General features: G+C 37.8%; 1 protein-coding gene across 1 annotated transcript in view; it reads left to right on the forward strand.

The window, feature by feature from the left end:
- LOC149806048 (calcium-dependent protein kinase C-like) overlaps positions 1–16,991 on the forward strand; it is a 278,539-nt gene extending 261,548 nt beyond the window's left edge. The window contains exon 16 of the mRNA XM_089950915.1: positions 1,803–16,991. Coding sequence (XP_089807041.1) covers positions 1,803–1,955 — 153 coding nt within the window. The 3' untranslated portion in view covers positions 1,956–16,991. The remainder of the gene's footprint in view (positions 1–1,802) is intronic.
- The last annotated feature ends 4,487 nt before the right edge of the window (positions 16,992–21,478 follow it).

Genomic DNA, 21,478 nt, shown 5'->3' on the forward strand with positions numbered 1-21,478 from the left:
TTGGAAGTATTGAGAACTCATTAAAAACAGTGTTCATTGCATCATTTTAGTATATCATGACATTCGAGACTATTGCAATTCATTCGGAACATTCTGTACTTTTGGAATAGGATTATTTGGGATTTAGTTCACAATATTGAAAGTGTCTTTTGAATTTTCAGCTTGTATTGTAGAGAAATAAATAACTTATTGATTTTACTTACATTGATGGTTATGATGCTTTGTAGAGCTAGTCATAAATTTTCGTTTAGAGTTTGTGGTACAACACCCTCGGTAACAAGAGGCACTGTCCATCGACAATTGCATAACATAAAGTCTAGCGCACAGTTGATCAGTATAATCGCCAACTAGGTTTGAATCATTATACAAGCACATGTTGCTTTTACTTGTTTGGAGTCGTCATTGTAAGTCATGTACATTTTCAAATTTTTAAATTCGACATTTTCTTCTGCTTTTTTTGCTCTCAGTGCCGTAGAACGGAGGAATGTTTGGGATGGCATGTTTTCCGTCGTCAGACATCCATCGTCCATCCTTCCATTACCACACCTTTGTTATCGCTACTTCATCTAAACAGCTTTGAGGATTGCTTTCAAACTTGATAACACATTGATCCCGAAGTCTATTTGATCCTGAATGAAAATGCAGCTTTTCGGACGTCCAGTGTGGCCGCCATTGCAGTTATCTTGTTATCGCTATCTGGACATTCTTGTTATCGTTACTCCTCCTGAATTGATGGCCATGCCACTTTCCATGACGCATGTTTGGTCCAAAATGAAAACGCAGCTTTTCGGACGTCCAGTGTGGCCGCCATTGCAGCTGTCTGGACATTCTGTTATCACTATCTGGACATTCTTGTTATCGCTACTCCTCCTGAATTGATGGCCATATCAACACTCAGACACTTTCCATGACGCATGTTTGGTCCAAAATGAAAATGGGCTGATTTTTATGTCTAATATGGCTGTCACAGGAGTCATCTGGATAATCGTGTTATCTTTACTCCTCCTAAATGGAAAGTCATATCGACATGGTGTTTTCACCAGAAGACTAACTATGATATCTGATTGAACTTCGATGAAAATTGTGTCAATCTGGCCTCAACTATCGATGAAACAATGAATATATTGAAAATCTTATTACTAATTCTTATGAATGGATGGTCATATCAATATGGGGGTTTCACAAGAAACTTTTGAATGGTGTACAATGTGTCCTAAATGAAAATGGTACCAATCTTACATCCATTGTATGCCTACCGCACTGGCTTCTTACATCCATTGAATATCTGCAACACTGGTTAAGTTGAAAATTTTATCGCTCAGGAATATTCAGCAAATAAAATGAAGAAATGAACTCTTCTTGAACTCGTAGAAATTCTTTTGACCAGTAGGGGGTCAGTGCCTTCCAAGGACTCTTACCAAATCACAAAAAAAAGAAAAAATAATAATAAAAAACCCACAGAATTTAAAATCTTGTGTTAGTCATTAAGATTTCTGTTTTCAGTAAGAAATCAGATTGTAATGGAATATATACGCTATCGAGTAAGCGTGGCATTTGAGGTTTTTGTTTTTGGGTTGGGGGATTGTTGGAGATATTCAAGTTATTCTTTGCAAATGAAAATACCACTACTAAAGAAAGACAATTAAAAAATATTTAAAAAATAAAAACAAGTTACCTGGACTAATTGCCTAGAAACGACTCCAAATATGGTCAAATGTACAAACGATTCTTTCATCTTAAAAAAAAAAAAAAAAACGGTCATTTTACTTCGCATAATTTATGCAATTTTTGGTCGATTTCAGAAATCCCGGAAAGACGTCAGTAATTTTGATCGTGAATTCACGAGCGAGGCACCCAAGCTGACCCCGACCGACAAGCTTTTCATAATGAACCTAGACCAAACCGAGTTCTCCGGCTTCTCCTTTGTAAACCCCGAGTTTATCGTCACTGTTTGAACCAACGGCGGAAACATGATTGACCGGATATCAGTGGGAATTTGGAAGAGCAGTTAACATAAAAGTGAACATTAGAGTACAATTTGACATGTTTATAAGTAATTAGCAGCAATGCATTGTCACTATTTGCTCAAAACATTCAGAGTTTCATCCATTTCAGATCCAGCAGTAATTCTACAAACCTTCACACATCAACATGCAGCAATAAAGGTGAGAAATTGTGAATATTTAAAAACTGCTCTCACAAATACCTTCAGAATTCATGGAAGTCTTCCTAAAATGAGAAAAATCCTCTACCTGTCCACACAGAATTACTTTGACAAATCCTCTACCAATCCACGCAGAATTACTTTGACAAATCCTCAACCAATTCACACAGAATTACTTTGACAAATTCTCAACCTGTAGGTATAGAACTCTACATAGAATTTTTTGAACAAATCCTCTGTCCATATAGAATTACTTTGACAGATTCTCTACCTGTAGGTATAGAACTCTACATAGATTTTTTTTGACAAATCCTCTGTCCACATAGAATTACTATGAAAGATCCTTTGCCTGTCCGCATAGAACTCCACACAGAATTACTTTGACAAATCCTCTACCTGTCCACATACAATTACTTTGACAAATTCTCTACATGTAGGCATAGAACTCTACATAGAATTACTTTGACAAATCCTCTACCCGTCCACACAGAATTACTATGACAGATCCTCTACCTGTCCGCAGAGAATTACTTTGACAAATCCTCTACATGTACACAGAGAATTACTTTGACAAATCCTCTACCTGTCCGTATAGATCTCCACACAGGATTACTTAGGCAAATCCTTTTATCTGTTCACATATAACTACTTTGACAATTTGACGAGACCGAAGTAAATTCTTCCCCAGTTCTTAAAAAAACCTCGGAAACTCTAAATTCATTTGTACAAAGACACTCCTTGACATTTACATGGTGTATCAATGGAGCAAATCAGTTTTTGCATGGAGACCTAATACCAACATCATTATTTTATTCGCGACTGTTCTTAGAGTCTCAGAACTGGTCTCATTTCCGTTTGCTTTAGATAAAATGTAAATTATCATATTCTGGACCCATAGTATACCTAACTGCATCATCCACACCCAGTTAATAATTAATAGTTTTTAATTTTAAAAATTGTCTTTAGTGACTTGGTGAATCGATTGCCTTACCTTACGTCAACCAAGTTGATTCATATTGGTAAAGATAGTAAGTCTAGTGTGAATACAGTGGGTGATTTTAATCAGCGGAAAGGTCGTTATTGCTCAGCCGAAGTAAGAATAGTGAAATCCATGCTGTAATATTTTATGCCCTTTAAATAATATATTGTTTGGAAATTCGTGCATTGCCGTCCAGCCTGGATCATGCCGATGATCACATTACCATCGTCCAGTATGTATTAATCGGAGCTGAACAGACATCGTACCAGGCAAATGTGATTTCTTTCAATGTAACATTTATCGTCATGTATTAGTAGATTTCTTCAATTTAGTCATTGACAATTTGTCGCTGCTACTAGTTCCGCTTTTTTGAATTATTTAGAGAAACTAAATATTTTTTCCTTTGTATACATTTTATCAAGATGTATGTATTTTGGTACTCAATAGCTTGACATATCCGGGTTTTGAACGGAAACTGGACACCAACTGGATCCTTTTTATAGTATGGAATTGAGGAACTCGAAATTAACAACAGTTTTCTTTTATGTATATTTCGAGAGTGGCCAGCGGATACCTAAATTAATGTTCTTCAGATTATTTAATTGTAAAAAAACAATCTTTATAACTGACATTTTCTGTTTAATGAAGTCTCACTTCCTAGAGTGGAAAATGCATCTTTACAATCAGATGCCGCATACTTGGGAATATTTAAAAGAAAACATTTCGTTCCATATCGACCGTAGGCATTTGTAACAAACAGCAGCATTATCTACCGTTTTCAGTCTGAATGGATACAGCTGAAAGAAACTGATCCAGTTATACTGCGCCTTAAATATTCTCAAGGAAAATTTTTGGGAATTCATGGCGGTCTCCGTAGATAACGACACCTGTCTCATGTCCAAGTGTCTTCAACCTTTCTTTTAAGTTAGTGCATCAGGATTTAATGGAAATCGCCGTAGTGAATGCCCATCAGGTATAACGAGGCCTCTGATTGGTCGACTGATTTCCCTTCTCAAGGGCATTGCTAATCAAACTTCATAAGTTCCGGTGCTTCTTTTTGTTAAACAAAAACAACAACAACAACAACAACAAACGATCACTTATAGTTATGCATTATGAGACTGAAGACTACATGAAAGATTTACTTACATCATAAAATGAAGAACATGAAAAATGTGCAAAACTACGCACCTTCGAAACTGAAGATTTGACAACTGAAATATTGCAATAATCATGTGTTACTTTACGTTTCTCATAAACACGTAGAAACAAGGTTTATGATTTTTTTTTAAAACCACAATCAAAACGTATATTAAACTGAGCTTGACAAATGATGACGCAAAATAAACAAAATGATTGGGCCAAGTGTTCGGAACTATCTTGTTACTGTTAACATACAGCAGAGATAATATTCAAAATTGGACAGTAAATCGCCAGATAGCGGAGGCGCTTAGTGACGATTGGTGCAGGGTGCAGAAATAATTTCATCCTTAAGATGGCAGTTGTTAAAACACACGTTTCCACTAGGTGCACATGCCAGTGTTCGATGTAGAATGAATGGATCGACGACCTTTGGCTAGCGAAGAATACTGCTCCTGGGTCAATAAATAGGAAAAATATGTGAGTTGCATACTAAAATACGAGTCCATTGTGAAGTTGAGCGCCATTATATATATATATATATATATATATATATATATATATATATATATATATATATATATATATATATATATATATATATATATTGCTTCGTCATCAGATTATTAATATTACTAGTACATGAAACTGTTAAGGCATGTTTCTGCGTTTTACTGTTGTCACCGTGTAGAGTCGTTGATATTTTAACTCAAGTTGAATATACATTGAAAAACTGCAAGTTAATATGTCACGTGGAAATAATGTATTTATCACGTTTCTTTAATCTAAAACTGTACAGTCGAATTGCCACAACAACACTGTTCATAGTTTCTCTCACGAATTTTGTCACACTTTTGTTTAAATTATTTCTTCAATGCAGATTCTTTACTTTGCAGGAAGATACTCGAGTACAATTAGTATCAACGTAAATATACAATTTTCTTACTCCGGTACAACCATTTTGCTTTGCTAACCAGGTTAGACTGTTGCTGTGGAAAATTTGGTCTTGAAGACAATTCAGCGATGAAACTTTCAATATTATACGAAAACAAGCAAAAATCAAGACGATTTCATTAAGACACAGGAAAAACTTTGTAAACTAGAATATTTGAAGACCGGCAAAATTGCAGAAAATTAATAATCGGAGACCAACACGACTCGAGTATAGTAAAGCCATGAAAAAGTACATTGAAATGCAGGTGTATTCGGAAATTGATAAGATAGGAATCCAATGCTACCAATGTAGTCGCGTTTTGCCGCTTTAAGGATGCACTTTCTCAGGAAATTGGTTTAACGGCAGTATAGACTTTAATAACTGTAATACATGACTATTATTGTATTGCTATATATTTTCCTGGCGCTAGTCCAGATTAAAATGAGAATATCCCATCCTCCAATTAATAATTAAAGATCTAAAATAAATTTTAAAAATTTTAAACCCCCTCCCTCATCTAAAGCCAGCCTGATAAGCGAGTCAACTTCCAATAATCGGAACGTCGTCCTTTTTTCATTGCAATTTTCTAATCGTAATATACCTTCCAGTTTTTTTGTACCGCACTCCCGATTTAAAAAAAACGAATAGCACAAATGAAATTAAAGATGCACAGAACTTTGTTAATGTTTTGATTAATAATTTCATACCTGATTATACCCCCGTTGGGGGCGGGGGTGGCTAAGCCCGTTTCATTCTAAACGGAAGTTTTCAGTGTAAAATCTGACCATGGTCGCCAGTCATTTCCAGTTCTTGGACAAATCCAATTTCAGCGAAGGGGTGAAAGCTCAACTACACATGTAGGTACATAGAAGGAAAATGCTATGTAGTTTGCTTCCGATATTTACAATGTCAAATCAAGCAAAGGAAATAATGACGACTACAAATTTGCCTTTCACGTGGATTTAACAAGAGGTGTAATTTCTATGTTCATGTGTGCAAAGGGCTATAACTCTAAAATCTTAATATTATGATAATTTACGGAATTATGCCACTGTTACCGAAGTTGATCAACTACGTCATTCTTGCAGGAGTAAAAGAGACTCGCCCATAGTGTACATAGTATGGCGTCGTGTTAGTATGGAAAGCCCGTTAAGCATAAAAGACGCAGAGAAGCCACTGTTAGGGCAGCCCTATTTTATCAGGTTAGACATTATAAATTAATGAATCAATTGACTAGGTTATGTGCACTTTTTATCACATTAAAAATTTACATTATTGCAATCGATACAAACAAAAGGGGAGGTATATTCAGACTACAGTATCTTATTTGGCGCTCAAAGTTTCCATCATCTAGGTTTATCTTTTGTCATTTCTTCTGAAAGTCGTATTCATTTTTGTGTTATGTTTGTTATGCTTTCCCCAGTCCTTGAATAATTTTTGAGTATTTATGTGCCTTTTTTGTTCAGTTTGAAGGTTTTAAATACCTAATTCGTGAAGCGCCAATCCTTCGTTATTTTTTTTTTATTATACCTCTATTAGTAACCGGTGTTAGGGTAAGTATTACCTATCAAGTTTTTCTTCATGTTTAATACTTTTTTCTTGTATTTCCTTCCAGCATATTGTATGATCAAGGTGTGAATCAATGCGGTTATTAAAGGACAGTATGGGGGCCCCGAGTGGCCGAGTGGTCTAAAGCGCTCTTCGTTACGGATCACTGCCATCTCACCTCTGTCTGCGGCGGTTCGAGTCTAAGATTCAGCCAATGTGGGCATGTGAGAAAGCCTGCCAGTAGCTTCTCGTGGGTCGGTGGTTCTTTCCGGGGTTTTCCGGGTTCTTCCTCCACCATTAATACTGGCCGCCATGTATAGCCTATCGTGCTGAAAAATGGCGTTAAACCCCACAACAACAACAACAACAACAACAAAGGACAGTATGGAACACACAATCAGTATGCTGTGTACTGCGTGTATACGCACGGTTGGTTGTCATATTTGTTGCCTTTGCCTGACAAGGTATGGGATTTGCGAACAGTTGTAGTAACTATAGAGCCAAGAAGAAAGACCTGCGTTCCCCTCTTCGTAACTGTAAGACCCTGTTAGTTATCAAGATACCTGGATAGGTCGACTGAACTTTACGATTTAGGAAAATCACAAGGTCATGTAAGTGAAGGGTCTATGGCTCCTTCCGAGATATGGAAATCGCCCACCTTCTCATAGGAAAGAACACTGATACATGGAAGAAAGTTTTCGGCACCCACTAAGGAGATATCCTCGGCACTTGAAGATAGAAGTAAGTCACTAGTATCCAGTACCTTATCCCGCCTTCTCGATGCAAAGAACATTCACCGAGAGTGCGTCACCTGTCACTGGTCACCGGGGCACTGATAAGTGGATAATGTGCTAAGTGGCAATCATCCAAGGTCTGACACTAATCACTAGAAATAATCACTTAATAACAGTCGTCGAGTTTATGTCACTGGGCATTTAACACCTATTGCCGCACACCGGGTATGGTGATTGGTACCATTCTCGCGTTTTTAGTCCCTGGTAACTGGTCACGAAGCACTGGACATCAGTCTTCAGACCGGGCAAACGGTTTTGACCACTGGCCTGGGGAAAGAGATCGATTTTGTACGGGGCCTCCTTTCTAGAGTTCCTTTCAGTTTCAACGAGAAACGGGCTCAGATTTTTTATGAGCCTTATAAGGGAATAGACACCGTTCTTTCCCGATTTCCTCGTTCAACCCTAAAGTTGACTGGGGACACCAACCACCCGGTGGTGAGTCGGCCATGTCTCCTTTTCCTACCATGACACCACTGATGTCTTTCCCTTGGGTACCATGTATCGGTGGAGCGGACACGCCATAGATCAGAGGTGGGCAAACTTTCCAGTGCAAGTGCCGCATACACAAATTTACACCTTGTCGCGGGCCGCATAATTTATTAAGTAAAATAATTAATATTTGAAATAGCAAAAACAAAAGGTTTTTATAAACAACATCTAATTAATTTTCAGTTGTTAATATGTTGTTAATATTTGAAAACTTAAACTTCAACTTCAAAAGAAGCACATTTATTTGATAAACAGAGTAACATAAACAGAGTCAGTGCGAATGATGACTTGTTCCTAGGCCGCATGAAAACCCTTGGCGGGCCGCATGAAAGCCCTTGGCGGGCCGTAGTTTGCCCACCCCTGCCATAGATCAACCCAGCCTCCTCCAGTCTCGTGAGGGAAGAGGCGGACCGCCTCTCACCTCTTTCTTCGTTAAAAGGAAAAGGGTCAATCTCTTCCTTCGAAGAAGGACATACAATGAGTTAGCCCCACCCCACACACATACACACACGAAGAGACGGGACGACAAAGTCTCAACAGGAACCCCTTCTCCAAGAAAGGAGATGAAACGAAATAATATTGTCTGTCCCCGAGAACAAGCAAACACAGACTATGTACTAACAATTTTGTACTATCAAGTTTAGTTTGTTACAAAAATGAGTTCCCAGAAAAACTAATGATATCGCGCTATTCTCCACTCTTGTGGGCTCCATCTTCGCCGAAACCTACAGGTCAGGTGATGCAGGAGGAGGAAGTGTGAAACTTTGACAAGGCTGTCTTCTTCTGCAAAGATATGTGTCCAAAATACTCCGGATTTGCAGACGCTATGGTCCTTGCAAGTTTAGACAGGACCTTCGGTGCACAGCATAGGCGGACGTTATGTTCACTCAGCGATGGTGAAGGAGCTAACTTCGAGGCCCATAGGCAATCAGACAGAAAGGATGATCTGTCCCCTCTTCTACTCTTCGGCCTATGGCTTCAGCTTTAGTAATAGAGCCAATTCACCCGTTTGACCATAAGTCCCCATCTTGGACTCGGGTGCTTCCCATGCGGACGTTTCTGCGTGGACCTAGAACCGTCTCCTCGTCAAGTCCCCAAGGCTTTGGAACTGGAGGCTAGTACACTAGTTGCCATATAGCAGTACCTCGGTTACCTCTTTCAGTCTGCTGAAAGGACAGAAGAGTAAGTTTAGCGAGCGCTTCAGTCGTCTCTATTAGTCGCATCCATTTCTCCAAGTCCCGCTCTTATCAACTTTTTATTAGGTACCAAATTATGTTTTTTTTTTCAAAGGATTGTTAGGACCTCCCAGACGAAGTATGGATCCTTAGATCGCCAGTATGCATATCTTTACATCATCTTCCTAGTCTACAGCAAATTCCTTCGATTTTGTGGTTCTTAAGATCTTTCAATTTCGTGCTTTTCCTTTCGTAAATCCTTAAGGTCTTTATTGATCCCCATTTTCCAGTACTTCGGCGACTGGTTAATACGCAACGTCCTCGGCCGTGCCTTTCTGTAGGATCTGTCTCTTTATTGGAAGACACTGACTCGTCAAAGTCTAATCACCAGTAGTCGAATCTGATCATCCGTCAAGGGACAGTTACGTTTCTGCTCGACAGAATCTCCCATATAATGTCTCTCAAAGCAAAAGTGCACGAGAACATTTCGTTGTCTACATACCACTACTTCTTTCCCCGAGGAATCTTAAATCAAAAGCGGACTTAGTTTCCCTAATAAGACTTTATATGCATCATAAACAGTTCTTGCTTCAAGAAAATTATCGGCTGTCCTTGAGATCCAAATTTCATTACTATCGGAGTTGGTGGAAAAATCAGGACAGGTTTGTGACACTTGTTTCAATTCACGCACCGGAACCGCACTACTTCCTTTACACCGACGCCTCAGATTTATGCCTGGCCATATCAAATGAGGTATTCATGAAGACTTTAGATTTAGAGCAAGGTTGCCAAATACATTGCTCGGGCTAGAAGGCAGACTTCCAAAGCTTACGACACCAAGTGAAGAACTTTCTGTAATTGGAACACTAGGAAATGCATGGATCCTGACTGCTTCCATTTAGTTGCTGATTTTCTGCTTTTTCATTTTAGTATCCATCATTTGGGACTATAGAGCAGTCCACTCCAGTACTCTTAAGTTCTCTATTGACTCCACTATAAGGTAAGACCCACATTTTTCAGAACTGATCAAGCACTTTGAACTCGAAAGAGCAATCTCGCTTTTTAATGCCGAGATGGGATCTCTTTTGTGTTCTCTGGTTGTTATCTAGCCTAACCCTTGAAACAACTTTTCTTCTCTCCCTACCGTTGACAGGAAAGGTTGAAATTCACAGCTTGGTGGGAAAGGGTTGTTCACTGTGCAATGGTAACTAGTGTTCAATATCTGTCCCAGCCTCAGTTTCTGGGTATTACGTTCTGTAGCTCATGATCCTACTGAAATCCCCAGTCCCATGCGTAGCTGCTGTGCATGATCAGTATCATTTCCTCTGCCAAGTCAGAACTTAATGTAACAATCTTTGACTCTCCTTCAGAGATACCTCGGATTTATCAGGAGCCATCATCTCGAGGTGAATTGTTTGGGCTGTCGAGAGAACTGAATTCACTCTTTCATGTGGCCAGGGCTATTTCTGCACTTGAGTCTGTTTTCGTAATTCTTCATTGGTTGATATCATGAAAGCCACGTACGGCTGTATCACTCCACCCTCTCTATGTTTTACCTTCAATAAGTGTGAGACTAGAGTCAGGACATTCATGCTTTTGGACCCATTTGGATTAGTCCTACAAGTTATCAGCCCTTCCCACAGTCTGCGGTAGAGCATTCTACTGACAGCAGCAATAGCATGTTTAGTTTGTTTTATTATAAGCCATAATCCTTCAGCGAGCTGACAAAATTGGCAACTCAGTAATAGCATGTATTATGTTATTGCTATTATTTTGTTTAAATCTGGATGGGGTTGGTGGGTGAAAGCCTCGTCTTAATTTTGCAGTGCTGACCGGTCCAAGTGAAAAAAGACGGGAACATATTTTTTTCTAGACGTTCAAGTAATAGTTTGAGGAGGGAATAATCTCCTTGGACTCTGGACTAGCGCGAGAAAACGTTATAGAAACGCAGTAATAGCAGGTAGGTATCGTATAATTAAAATTCAGCTTACCCCAACCCATTTCCCAACACATATATACTTTACCGTTGCATGGGTTACAGAAATATCAAGGACGTGCTAGACACATTATTTTCCCACGACTTAAAGTTATGAGATTGATTTAGGTCAATCAATGACCCATTATTCCATTTACTTGGCATTGTCACCATAATTAGATAAGATATCAGTCAGTTAGGCACTGCCTTTGCACGTCCACGCATAAAGTGTTCCTAAAGAAAGAACCATTATATTTTTTTAAACAAACTGCATTATTAAATGGAGACTAACCGCTTATGCAATATTTTTATGAAATTATTTTATCAGACATAATGTTAAGGGTTACCGATGTGACAAGACAAATAAGCGAATACTAACATAACGATTCGAAATGTAAGAAGACTCAAAACAATTCTCTAGTTTATCATAGTAAACGGTTTATTAACGCTTGCCTTTGAGTGGATATTTGTATCCCGAGTAGATCGGGTATTCTATAGACTGTATATGTTCCGACAGACCATTGCTCACTTGGTTAATGACTATGATTGCTGTTATTGAAAGTAATGACCTTCCGTGTTATGAATGACATCTCCGGCATTTACTGTATTAGTGTTAGGCAAATTTATACGCATGATTCAGTTACAGAAGAAAAAAAAAAAAAAAAAAACAGAACAAAACTTTATTTTAGAAATCGTATTCAGATCATGTCTACATGGCATGTGGGTCATGTTCAAGGTTATGCTATACAGGAGGCCATCATGGCGTAATATAAATACGACAGAGTAGAAAGAAAACGCAGAGAGAGAGAGAGAGAGAGAGAGAGAGCGCTTGTCTAAACATTACAAGTGTAATTCGTGTCTAAAAAAATACACTGCCAATGACTTAAATGATAAAGTTTTAGATGCATTTCACTTAATATACGAGTCGCAAAAGGTTGGAAAGTGAAATCAATATCTTCAACTATCCAGACCTATGTTCAGCTTTTAATTTGTTCATAATTTTGCCAACAAATACGCTTGCATTTGTCAATAGTATTTAATCCTTATTTGTCACTTAATGTTCATATTTTAAAGTATTCGGACGTATGTCAAATTCAGTCTAGCCTCTCTAAAGAATTCATATTGAAAGAAGAAATGGAAGCGATCACCCAAGACATTATTCAGACATTTTGGTACATTTTCTTTTGTCATATGAAATTTTATGCCTTCAACCAGTTTCATCGGGTAATTTATGGTATGACGTCCTAAATTTCAATATAGATAAGTACACTCTTTTTTTAGGAACTTTTATTAAATATTATTCCCATTGGACACCGTTTTAAAAATTAGAATTATTTTGCTTTGATACATGATAATAATTCACTCAAATTGCTATGATCTATTTTAACTCAACATTATTTCTCCTCATGATATTGTTTTATAAATCTGTTAGGTGTGATAGTGTTTTATAAATCTGTTAGGTGTCTGTCCTGGATTAAGTCTTACAACACCGTTAACAGAAATAAAAAGGGTCAGTTAAAAATGGCCGTCACTAAAAAGTGCGTCAAGGCCCGGATAATTTTGATATCGCTGATAAGTGTTAGAGCTTCCACTCTCAAAATATCATGGTCAATCAGAGATACATTACGAAACATTAATTTACCTACATTTCTATCTTTACCACACATTCCATTCAATATTAAAAGATAATTACATCTACAAATGTCATGGAGTTTTCGTCCCCGCTTATTCAAACATTGTCTTAACTTTCACGCTTCTGTGATAACTGTTTTGAATCCAGTGAAAAACTTTGTTCAAATAATCTGTAATGATATTATCAAAATCCAGATAATCAGGCAGAAATGTATCAACCTCTATCAAGTCATTCTCAATGGATGTCGGACATTCATGTCTCGTAATAGAAACACATTGCCTTGTGATTAATACGTGGATTTGATTTCTGCATGAAACATTTCAAATTGAAAAAGTTTTGAAATATTAGGAGGTAAATAAACAATACCAGATATGAGATCTTTGTCAGCATTATACTACTGAATTTTCGGCACGATTAATATTTTTTTCCTATTGCAAGGTGCTTTCATTGTATTATCTATACTTATTCGAAATGGTATCATTTTCTGTATTATCGACGTCAACAACACTGCTGTGATAATCCAAACTTGAGTCAACGGTTTTCAGACAGTATACGGTCTTGGTCGTTTTACAAAGAGTTCGATCAATTGTGGAAGAATAATGGAAAATAATTCTTGTATATACTAACTTTAATCGACCAAATGTTACGTTTTTTATAGTCACATTGCGATTTATTATTATTATTATTGTTATTATTATTATTTACTGTGTTGACTATACTGATGCTTTGCTTATTGTTTGTAAAATGTTGATCAAAGGACTAAGCTAATTACTATCTATATCAATTAGGAACACCTTTATTTGAACCATATGATAACCAAATTCAACTACAACCATTTCTTTCGAAACTAAAGTGTTATTAAAAGTATGACCGTTTTAGAAAATAGTTCATATGACGTAACATATTTACATTTGGGTTTTGCCATATTTACAAAAGGTCGATCTAATTAAAGTTGGTGCAGAAACTGATAGCGTTTACTTGTTTCAAAGTTAGGCGATCTTATGTGATGGAATCATGCCCATACAAAATGCAAACAGTCGGCGAGTCAGTTGTTGTGGGTTTAACGCCATTTTTCAGTACATGGGAGGCTATATTTGGCAGCCAGTATAACTGGTCAAAGAAGAACCCGGGAAAACTCGGTAAGAACCAGTGACCCATAGGAAGCTACAGGTAAGCTTTCTCACTTACCCACATTAGCCGAGTCCGAGACTCGAACCAACGCAGATGGCGGTGAAATGGCAGCGATCGGTAAAAACGAGCGCTTTAGACAACTCGGCCTGGAGGTTCAGTAGTTTCATAAAGTAAACAAAATTGCATATGGGGAAACTAAAATGCGTAAATCTAAGGATACTTGAATGTTTGAAAGCTGATGTTCATTAAATTTGGACCATACGGCTGTTTGAAAATCACAAAGACGGAAAGAAATTGGATGCAGAAATTTGCCAAATGTTAATATTGTATCACCAATAGAAATGGGTAGGATCCAACTGTTAAGCTCACAAGATCATGCAGATAAGAAACGGGGAGTGGTGTCCATTTAAAATAGGTTGATTTTGTCTCATTTTATTAATAATATTAGCCTACAGCATAACGGAAGACAATTTTCATATCTGGAAAGAACTTAACATTTCAAATATCCTCCATCATGCATAATTTGTGAATTGTTTCTGCTTCAAAGATCTTTGCATAGATTAGTGTTGATATTGATGTGAAATGGCCTGTACAACTAGGAAATACCTGGGTGAAACTTAATGTTGCCACATCGTCTCCACATGGCGCTATTGCGTTCCTTCCAAACATTTTAGAACAGTATCTTCATAAATTTGCTATGATATCTTTGGAAGCACCCCTGATGTTTCATTGAATGTATTTGGACCTTGCAATGGTTCCCAGGGGTCAAAGAAAGTCAGCAAATGTTCAATTCTCAGGAAAGTTAGGGAGAAGTAAATGAATTTTGGGTTAAATAAGAGGCAATTGAAATTTTAATCAGAAGTAAGGGAAAAGTAGGGGAGTTTTGTGTCCTCAACCGGAAACATTTTAAAATGAACGAGCCCGGGGAAATGGGCCGTGTTATGTTAGTGGGTAGTGCTGTTGATTTCAAGCTTGCTTTAATGCAAAATGTTTGGACTAACTTCTGAATTTATTTAATGACGGTGATTCTGCACCGATTCCGTATCTTATTATTGGGAAAATATGACGAATCCCTTTGTTGATTTGTTATTGTTGATGTTGTTGTTGTTTCTTCTACAAAAAAAGTGTGTGTATTTGACAAGATACTTGTGATCAAGAAAATTTACCTTTGGTCAAGAAAAGATCAGGGTGTTTAGATTCCAGAACTTGCTGGAACGCCGATCTTCACACACCTACCCATCCCATCCCGAGGCCATTTTTAATATTAGCTTTAAAAGCAGTTTCCTTTAGGAATATATTCAAAATATTTGATGCTGTTTTTACTATTGTTATGTTTATCGTTTCTGTATGACATTGTTTCCACTTTATTACAACTATGTGTTTCCACTTTATTACATCTATGACTTTTGATCTTGCAGTGAGGTTAATGTTCCTAAAAACATTTACATGTGTATGTCGGACACTATTTTACCTGTGTAAGACTTGCACACGAGCCGGCTACTTTTGCATATCTTGTATATTACATGTCATCATCTAGTCTTAACTTACAGAATAATGTTTGAAACTATTCTTGTTCGTTATTCTTTCATACCTGTGTAGTTCTATCTACACGTCCCCTAGAAGAAGACACGACGGCTGATTCCCGTACTCGAAGGACATGTGCTCTACTATTATTCCTTTACCTACTTCATATTGAATATACAGTAGCTGTTTCTCAATAAAAGCTTTCATTGTTTGTTATAATAATTTTTTGCATTCTTACAATCACATTTTAAAAGCAAAATATTAATCTCTGCTCCATGTTCCTTGAGAAATGTTCGCCTCGACACGATACTCTTTCTGAAGAGCTTTGTTGTTTCCTTAAGCGGCTTTTTAAAGTTAATCTTTTAACAATAAAATTAAACAAGTCCTTTTCTCCCCTTTATTGATTGTACGTTTTTCTGTATTGTTATTCCTTGACATGAAATGAGTCAAAAAGATGAGCTCTAGTCTGACATTTATGCAATCTGTCTATTGGAGACCAGTGTTGTTATATTCAGCTGTGATTGTTAACTTTAAATAATTTCATAATTCTTTTGTATGTTAAATGTATCAATGTCAAGTACATGTAACTTATAGAATATGAGACATTATAATTCTTTATTTATCCTGGTCATTAATTAATTCATACAAAGTAGAGGCTACATGATCTTATTAGTATTACTGTTGTATGTATATGTTATGAGGGATTATTATTGTAAATTAAATTATTTTAAGAATGTAGGTCTAGTCAGTTTGGTTTCACACCGATTCTGATTTTTTTATTATTATCCCTTTACGCGGTAATATCTTTTATGGGACTACGTTATACATGTTCATCTCTTTTATTCTTTACGCATTTATATACTATTCTTTATTAATACAGTACCTTACTAGTTATTGTTATACATTGTTGATTGTGTTCATCTTTTGATATAATACTGAAAGTTATCTAAGTTGTTAAGGAACTTGTAAAGTGCGTTCAGAAATGCCTTCATGATTATATGAATACACCAGATGATGTACTTTTTTAAGTTTCATATTCTGAGTAAAAGCGAAACAGTTATTGCTATTTAGAAACATCAAAGATTGTATCAAAGTTCAGGTAAATAAACCAAGAGCAACAAATTTCGAATTGAGAAAAATATTTAGACATGTAACGTAAATCGGCTGAAATTCCAAGATTCAAGTTTACTTACTCTTGCTTTGTCGCTAGTTAATTTTGTATATTGTATTACGCTCAGCTTTATAATTATGTTTTATGGAAAGAGTCGGTATAACTCAGTTAATTTACCATTACAAAATTAATCACAAAAGAGTTGTTGAGCTTAATTACTCTTAAAATAGATCTACCATTTGTCTGCAGGGTGTATTCATAATAAAGTAATCATTCTGCTCAATCAAATTCAATACAGCAGTAGATCCGTTGAAAACGTTCTCGTTGTCTTTCTTCACAGAATATTAAAGTGTATATATGATGGAAGAGGAATTAAAAACATGCTGTAAAGAAACACGTTTTTGTTATTGCTGATTGTAAGAAGGTTTAGACCTAATATTATAGCATCGGTACCTACAGGTAACAAATTACCCAGGTGATTTAAAACTTGCTCCAGGACGAGAAGAGGAAAAGTGTTAGTAAGTATATTGAGGGTTATGGACAGTTCGTATGCATGTGATTTTACATTCCGTACAGAGCGCATAGTGAGTTCTATCGTTTACAGCTCGAGCTCAACAGGCCGTAGGCCAAGTGCGTTTATGGTATATCGCGTCGACCGTCCAGCACAAATCGTTTGTTACCATATGGATAGCCATATTTCTGATCCGACTCTGATCAAATTTGGATACAAGCTTATATCTTCAAGATCTAGAATGAGTTGAATGATAAGTAAGATTCACCTTAATAATGAGCTGGATATATATATATATATATATATATATATATATATATATATATATATATATATATATATATATATATAAGTATTTTTATCTAAACCCCTCTTTCAGTCTTTATAGGGATCTCCTCCAACGGTAGGGAAATTTTACAGAACATTCGTTAAGCTGATTTCGAAAAATAGGTATACAAATACGAGAGCTTACAATGAGATTACCTATCCAATTCATATACAACAATCCATCCTAAAGAAACTTGACATTCACGCATCACTGAAATTTTAGTTTCGGCCCACAATTTTTTTATACTATATTAGTCGAGAGGAATTTGTGAAATAGGAGTGTTATTATTGGCACCGGCTATATTACATAAGGTAAATAGTGGACCGATTTGATTAATAAAAGACTTTTTTCTTCATAAATTAAGTCTTGTACGACTGGCTTACGCTTGCATCTAAGGCTTATTAATTTTTCTTCCATTTTTAAGCAAGCAAGTGCTGAAACTTGACACTTTACTATATGCATAACACGCTTCTCAATTAATCGACGAATGAGAACCGAGCCACCACTCGTTTAAGGCCTGTACTGCATACTTCCGAACCATCATGTTTGGGCGCGGTAAGGGGGGAAAAGTCCCACCGGGGGCTGTTCGTGAACCTCGACTAGGCTTGATATGGTGTACTTTTGTATGCGCGCTATAATATGTGCTCATGATATGGACTCCAAACTGCCACTGTACAGGTTTTGGGTTCCGAGTTTTCCAAGACCGTCAAGCTATATACTTAACAGCATTTACGAAGAGGTGGGTCTTCTTCTTACCCATCCGATGTCTTGTAACCTCTGTCTGTCTGGGTCGCTTTCCTTTTCCGTCCTGCTTTTCTGCTTGTTCGTCTTCTACTTGTTCGCTGCAAGATTCACAGGCACAGTCAGAATTGGGGTCGATGTTGGGTTCTGGGTCTTCTGTTTGTACCTCACAGTCGGTGATTATAGTCTGATGCATTGTTGTGGTGGGGAAGTCCTCGTCATATCTTCAGGATGGTGACTGGATGTGAGTCTCATCTTAGGGCTGGAACATCTTGGCAGAACGCAGTGTAGTTAATGGCCCACCGTCGTATCTCTTTCATCCTCTTCGCTATTTTCCTGTTTTTCCTCGTCCCAGCCAGCTCCAACGTCCCAGTCAGATCATTTGTGGCGTCTTCCTCTTTATTTATGTCCCACAATAATAGTGACGGTGTTCTTTTGTCACATGTCATCAGGCTCCAGCTGGTGGTTAAATTCCCTATCTAGTGTTTTGAGGGCCCGTAATGCATGTGCTGGTGCTACAACGGTAGCTGTTAAACCAACTGTTGCTGTGTCTCTCACCATCGCCAGTGTGTTCTGCTCACAGGATTCACCGTTGTTTGTAAGACTGCAATCAATCAATTAAGAATTATAGTCGTGTTTGGCGAATACGCACTTGCACGACTTGCTAACATCTGCACAGCAGACTCCATAATTTATCATCCGACGGTTAAGAGAAGCACCGCCCTTACGCATGCTTCTTAATTTAGACGTATGTTGGGAAACGAGCCAGCACCTGAAGGCACCCGGGGTTTGCCTGCAAGCACATCCTTTGGGAGTATATAATGTTGTGTGCACATGACACAAAATTAATATGTCGAGTAGGAAAACAGCCACCACTCGAGCTGTCGGTTCTACATGCAACCCAACATGCATATCTGGAAGCGAATAGGAGGAAAAGGTCGGCAGAAGTCTCCGAACGTCGGAGGAAACTTTATGAAACACCATATGTATATGGCTCAAATTCCCTACAACCAGCTTGGTGTAAGCCACACATTGTAATTATGGTCACGGTAATCAGTTGAAAAGTTTCCTACCCTGTGTTATCTTACGATTTTGTATGCAGAGTGTACATACAGTTTCCGAAATAGCAATAACCAAAATTTGGATTTAGCTTGTTTAAACCTAGCTTTAAAAATATATTTTTCAGTCATATGTCTTCCATGTGTGCGGTGTGGCAGTTTATAGTGATTTCTAGCACTTAGGTATCATGCCGCAGACATGTAGCATCATGTCCCATCCAGTCACATTATCCTGACACGAGACGGACCAGTCCTTAATGCTGAGCGCCTAGCGAGGCAGATGCTAGTACCATTTTTATACGTCTTTGGTATGTCTCGGCCGGAGTTCGAGCAAATTGATTAGTAGCTGAAAGGCTAAAGTCTAACCTCTGAAGGCAGTACCAGAAACGGCCTCACGTGTTCGGGCAGCATGAACGTTCATCTTATCCACTCATGTGTGCTGTTTTGGAGTGATAAAATCTGTTAATCACTAGATTTCCCGTCAAAAGCGGGATGGGTTCAGCCGAGATTATGTGTGCTTTAATAAACACATTTTCTTATCAGAGTCACATGGGGTACTGGACATTTGCAAATATTTTCCGCCAGTGACCTGATATTTCCCGCTACGTGGAGAAAGTTGACTTTCGTTTTTCTGTCCATCCTGCCGCCTCATTTTAGTTTCTTGGTGGTTGCAATGATGGTCTTCAGGTCTTCCGTGTGTTGGTGGCAGCCATCATGTACACTAATAATGCTTTCATACCCCACTCTTCTACCTAAGAACGGATATACTCTACTATGGATGCTCTTTGTGATACCGTTGATTGTTGCTTTGTTGCTGCTTCTGTGGAACATTCCTTGTCACCGCCGATTTTTCTATCTGAACTGGCGGTGGCTGTGGTCCCTTTTTATTTCCAGGTTGAGTTGTTATTTTTGATGATATTGCAGCTGTCGTTAATGCTTTGATGGCTGGGGTCTCTGTCTCCTGCCTTCTGGAATCCTCTTGTGCCTCTCTTTCCTTCTATTGCTTAGTTCCCTCCTCGGTGCCCCTTTGCCCTCACCTTTGTTTATAGCGACTACCACCATACGACTGGCGTCTAATGCCAGCTCCCGAAATTGAAGTTAGAACATTGTTGATCTTGGAGGTGACTGAATCGTTGACTGGGCTTCCACGGCAGGGGGGAAATGTGACGGTCGGGTCTGTATAGGCTACTCCCTCTGTTGTACCTGCGTTTGTCCTCCCTGACACGATCTTCTTTGGGGGAAACTTCTCCAGTTACTTTTGTTGGAGTTCTTCTGTATTAATATCAACGTTGTCCACTTTGCTTGTGCTCTTCGGCTCCAGCCTGAATCAATAATTTAGCCAAATCCTTTGACTGCATTCAGGTCATGGCAGTCTTTATTGTACATTTAACTCTCTGACGGTCTTCTTGGAGATTTTTTTCTTCTGAATATGATGTGTTTTTACCCGTACATTTACACCAGGGGTTCACTCATTTTAGCGAACTTCTATGACGTAGCAATGGTTGATGAGTCAGCTAAGGGTGGCTAGACTGGTGATCGCACCACTTTATGTGAGAAAGTCATGAATGTGAAGGAAAACATCGCCGATTTGGTACGCGGAAGTGAAACTAAACATGACCAAGATCGCTAGAAAGAATGTGAAAGAGCGTGTGAGTATAATTTGCTTCTTTTTAAAACAAGACAGCACTATTAGTTTTTTTCTTCAATATGGACATGTTTAATACGAATTATAAGAAGCTTCTGTTACGCAAACAGGAAAACAGAAGGACACATTTGTAAACATGAAAGTATTTAGAAGGATGACAATGTTGTGGACACAAAGTTGGCTTCCAAACGATCTAAGGCATTGTTATTTTACCATCGATGTTCATTTCGTTTCTGAGCTAACGAAAAGAGCTAGCCATAATGTTCACAAAATTATCTTTATAATTATCATCGTTTCTAGAGGATTCACAATCAAAACAAGTCACTAAATAATTTAAGGGCATTGATGAAGAAAACACAATATTGTCCACACACCATGGAATCTAAACCTTGTGATCTAACATTACTGAATCGATTAGATACAGTATTTCGTCTTATAAAGTCAATGACGTTGTCTTCCTGGGGAGTTATATTGGCTACCAAATGGGTTCCTAGAGGACGAATGTCGTCTGTGTTGATGACATAGGTTTGAACATCTTTAGGGTTTTATGGAGATCTTCATTTTTAGTTGTTCTTGGTTTTGTCATCTTGATTGTCCT

Source organism: Sinohyriopsis cumingii, chromosome 2 (genome assembly GCF_028554795.1).
Source record: "Sinohyriopsis cumingii isolate HCF-2022 chromosome 2, ASM2855479v2, whole genome shotgun sequence".
Lineage (NCBI taxonomy): Eukaryota > Metazoa > Mollusca > Bivalvia > Unionida > Unionidae > Sinohyriopsis > Sinohyriopsis cumingii.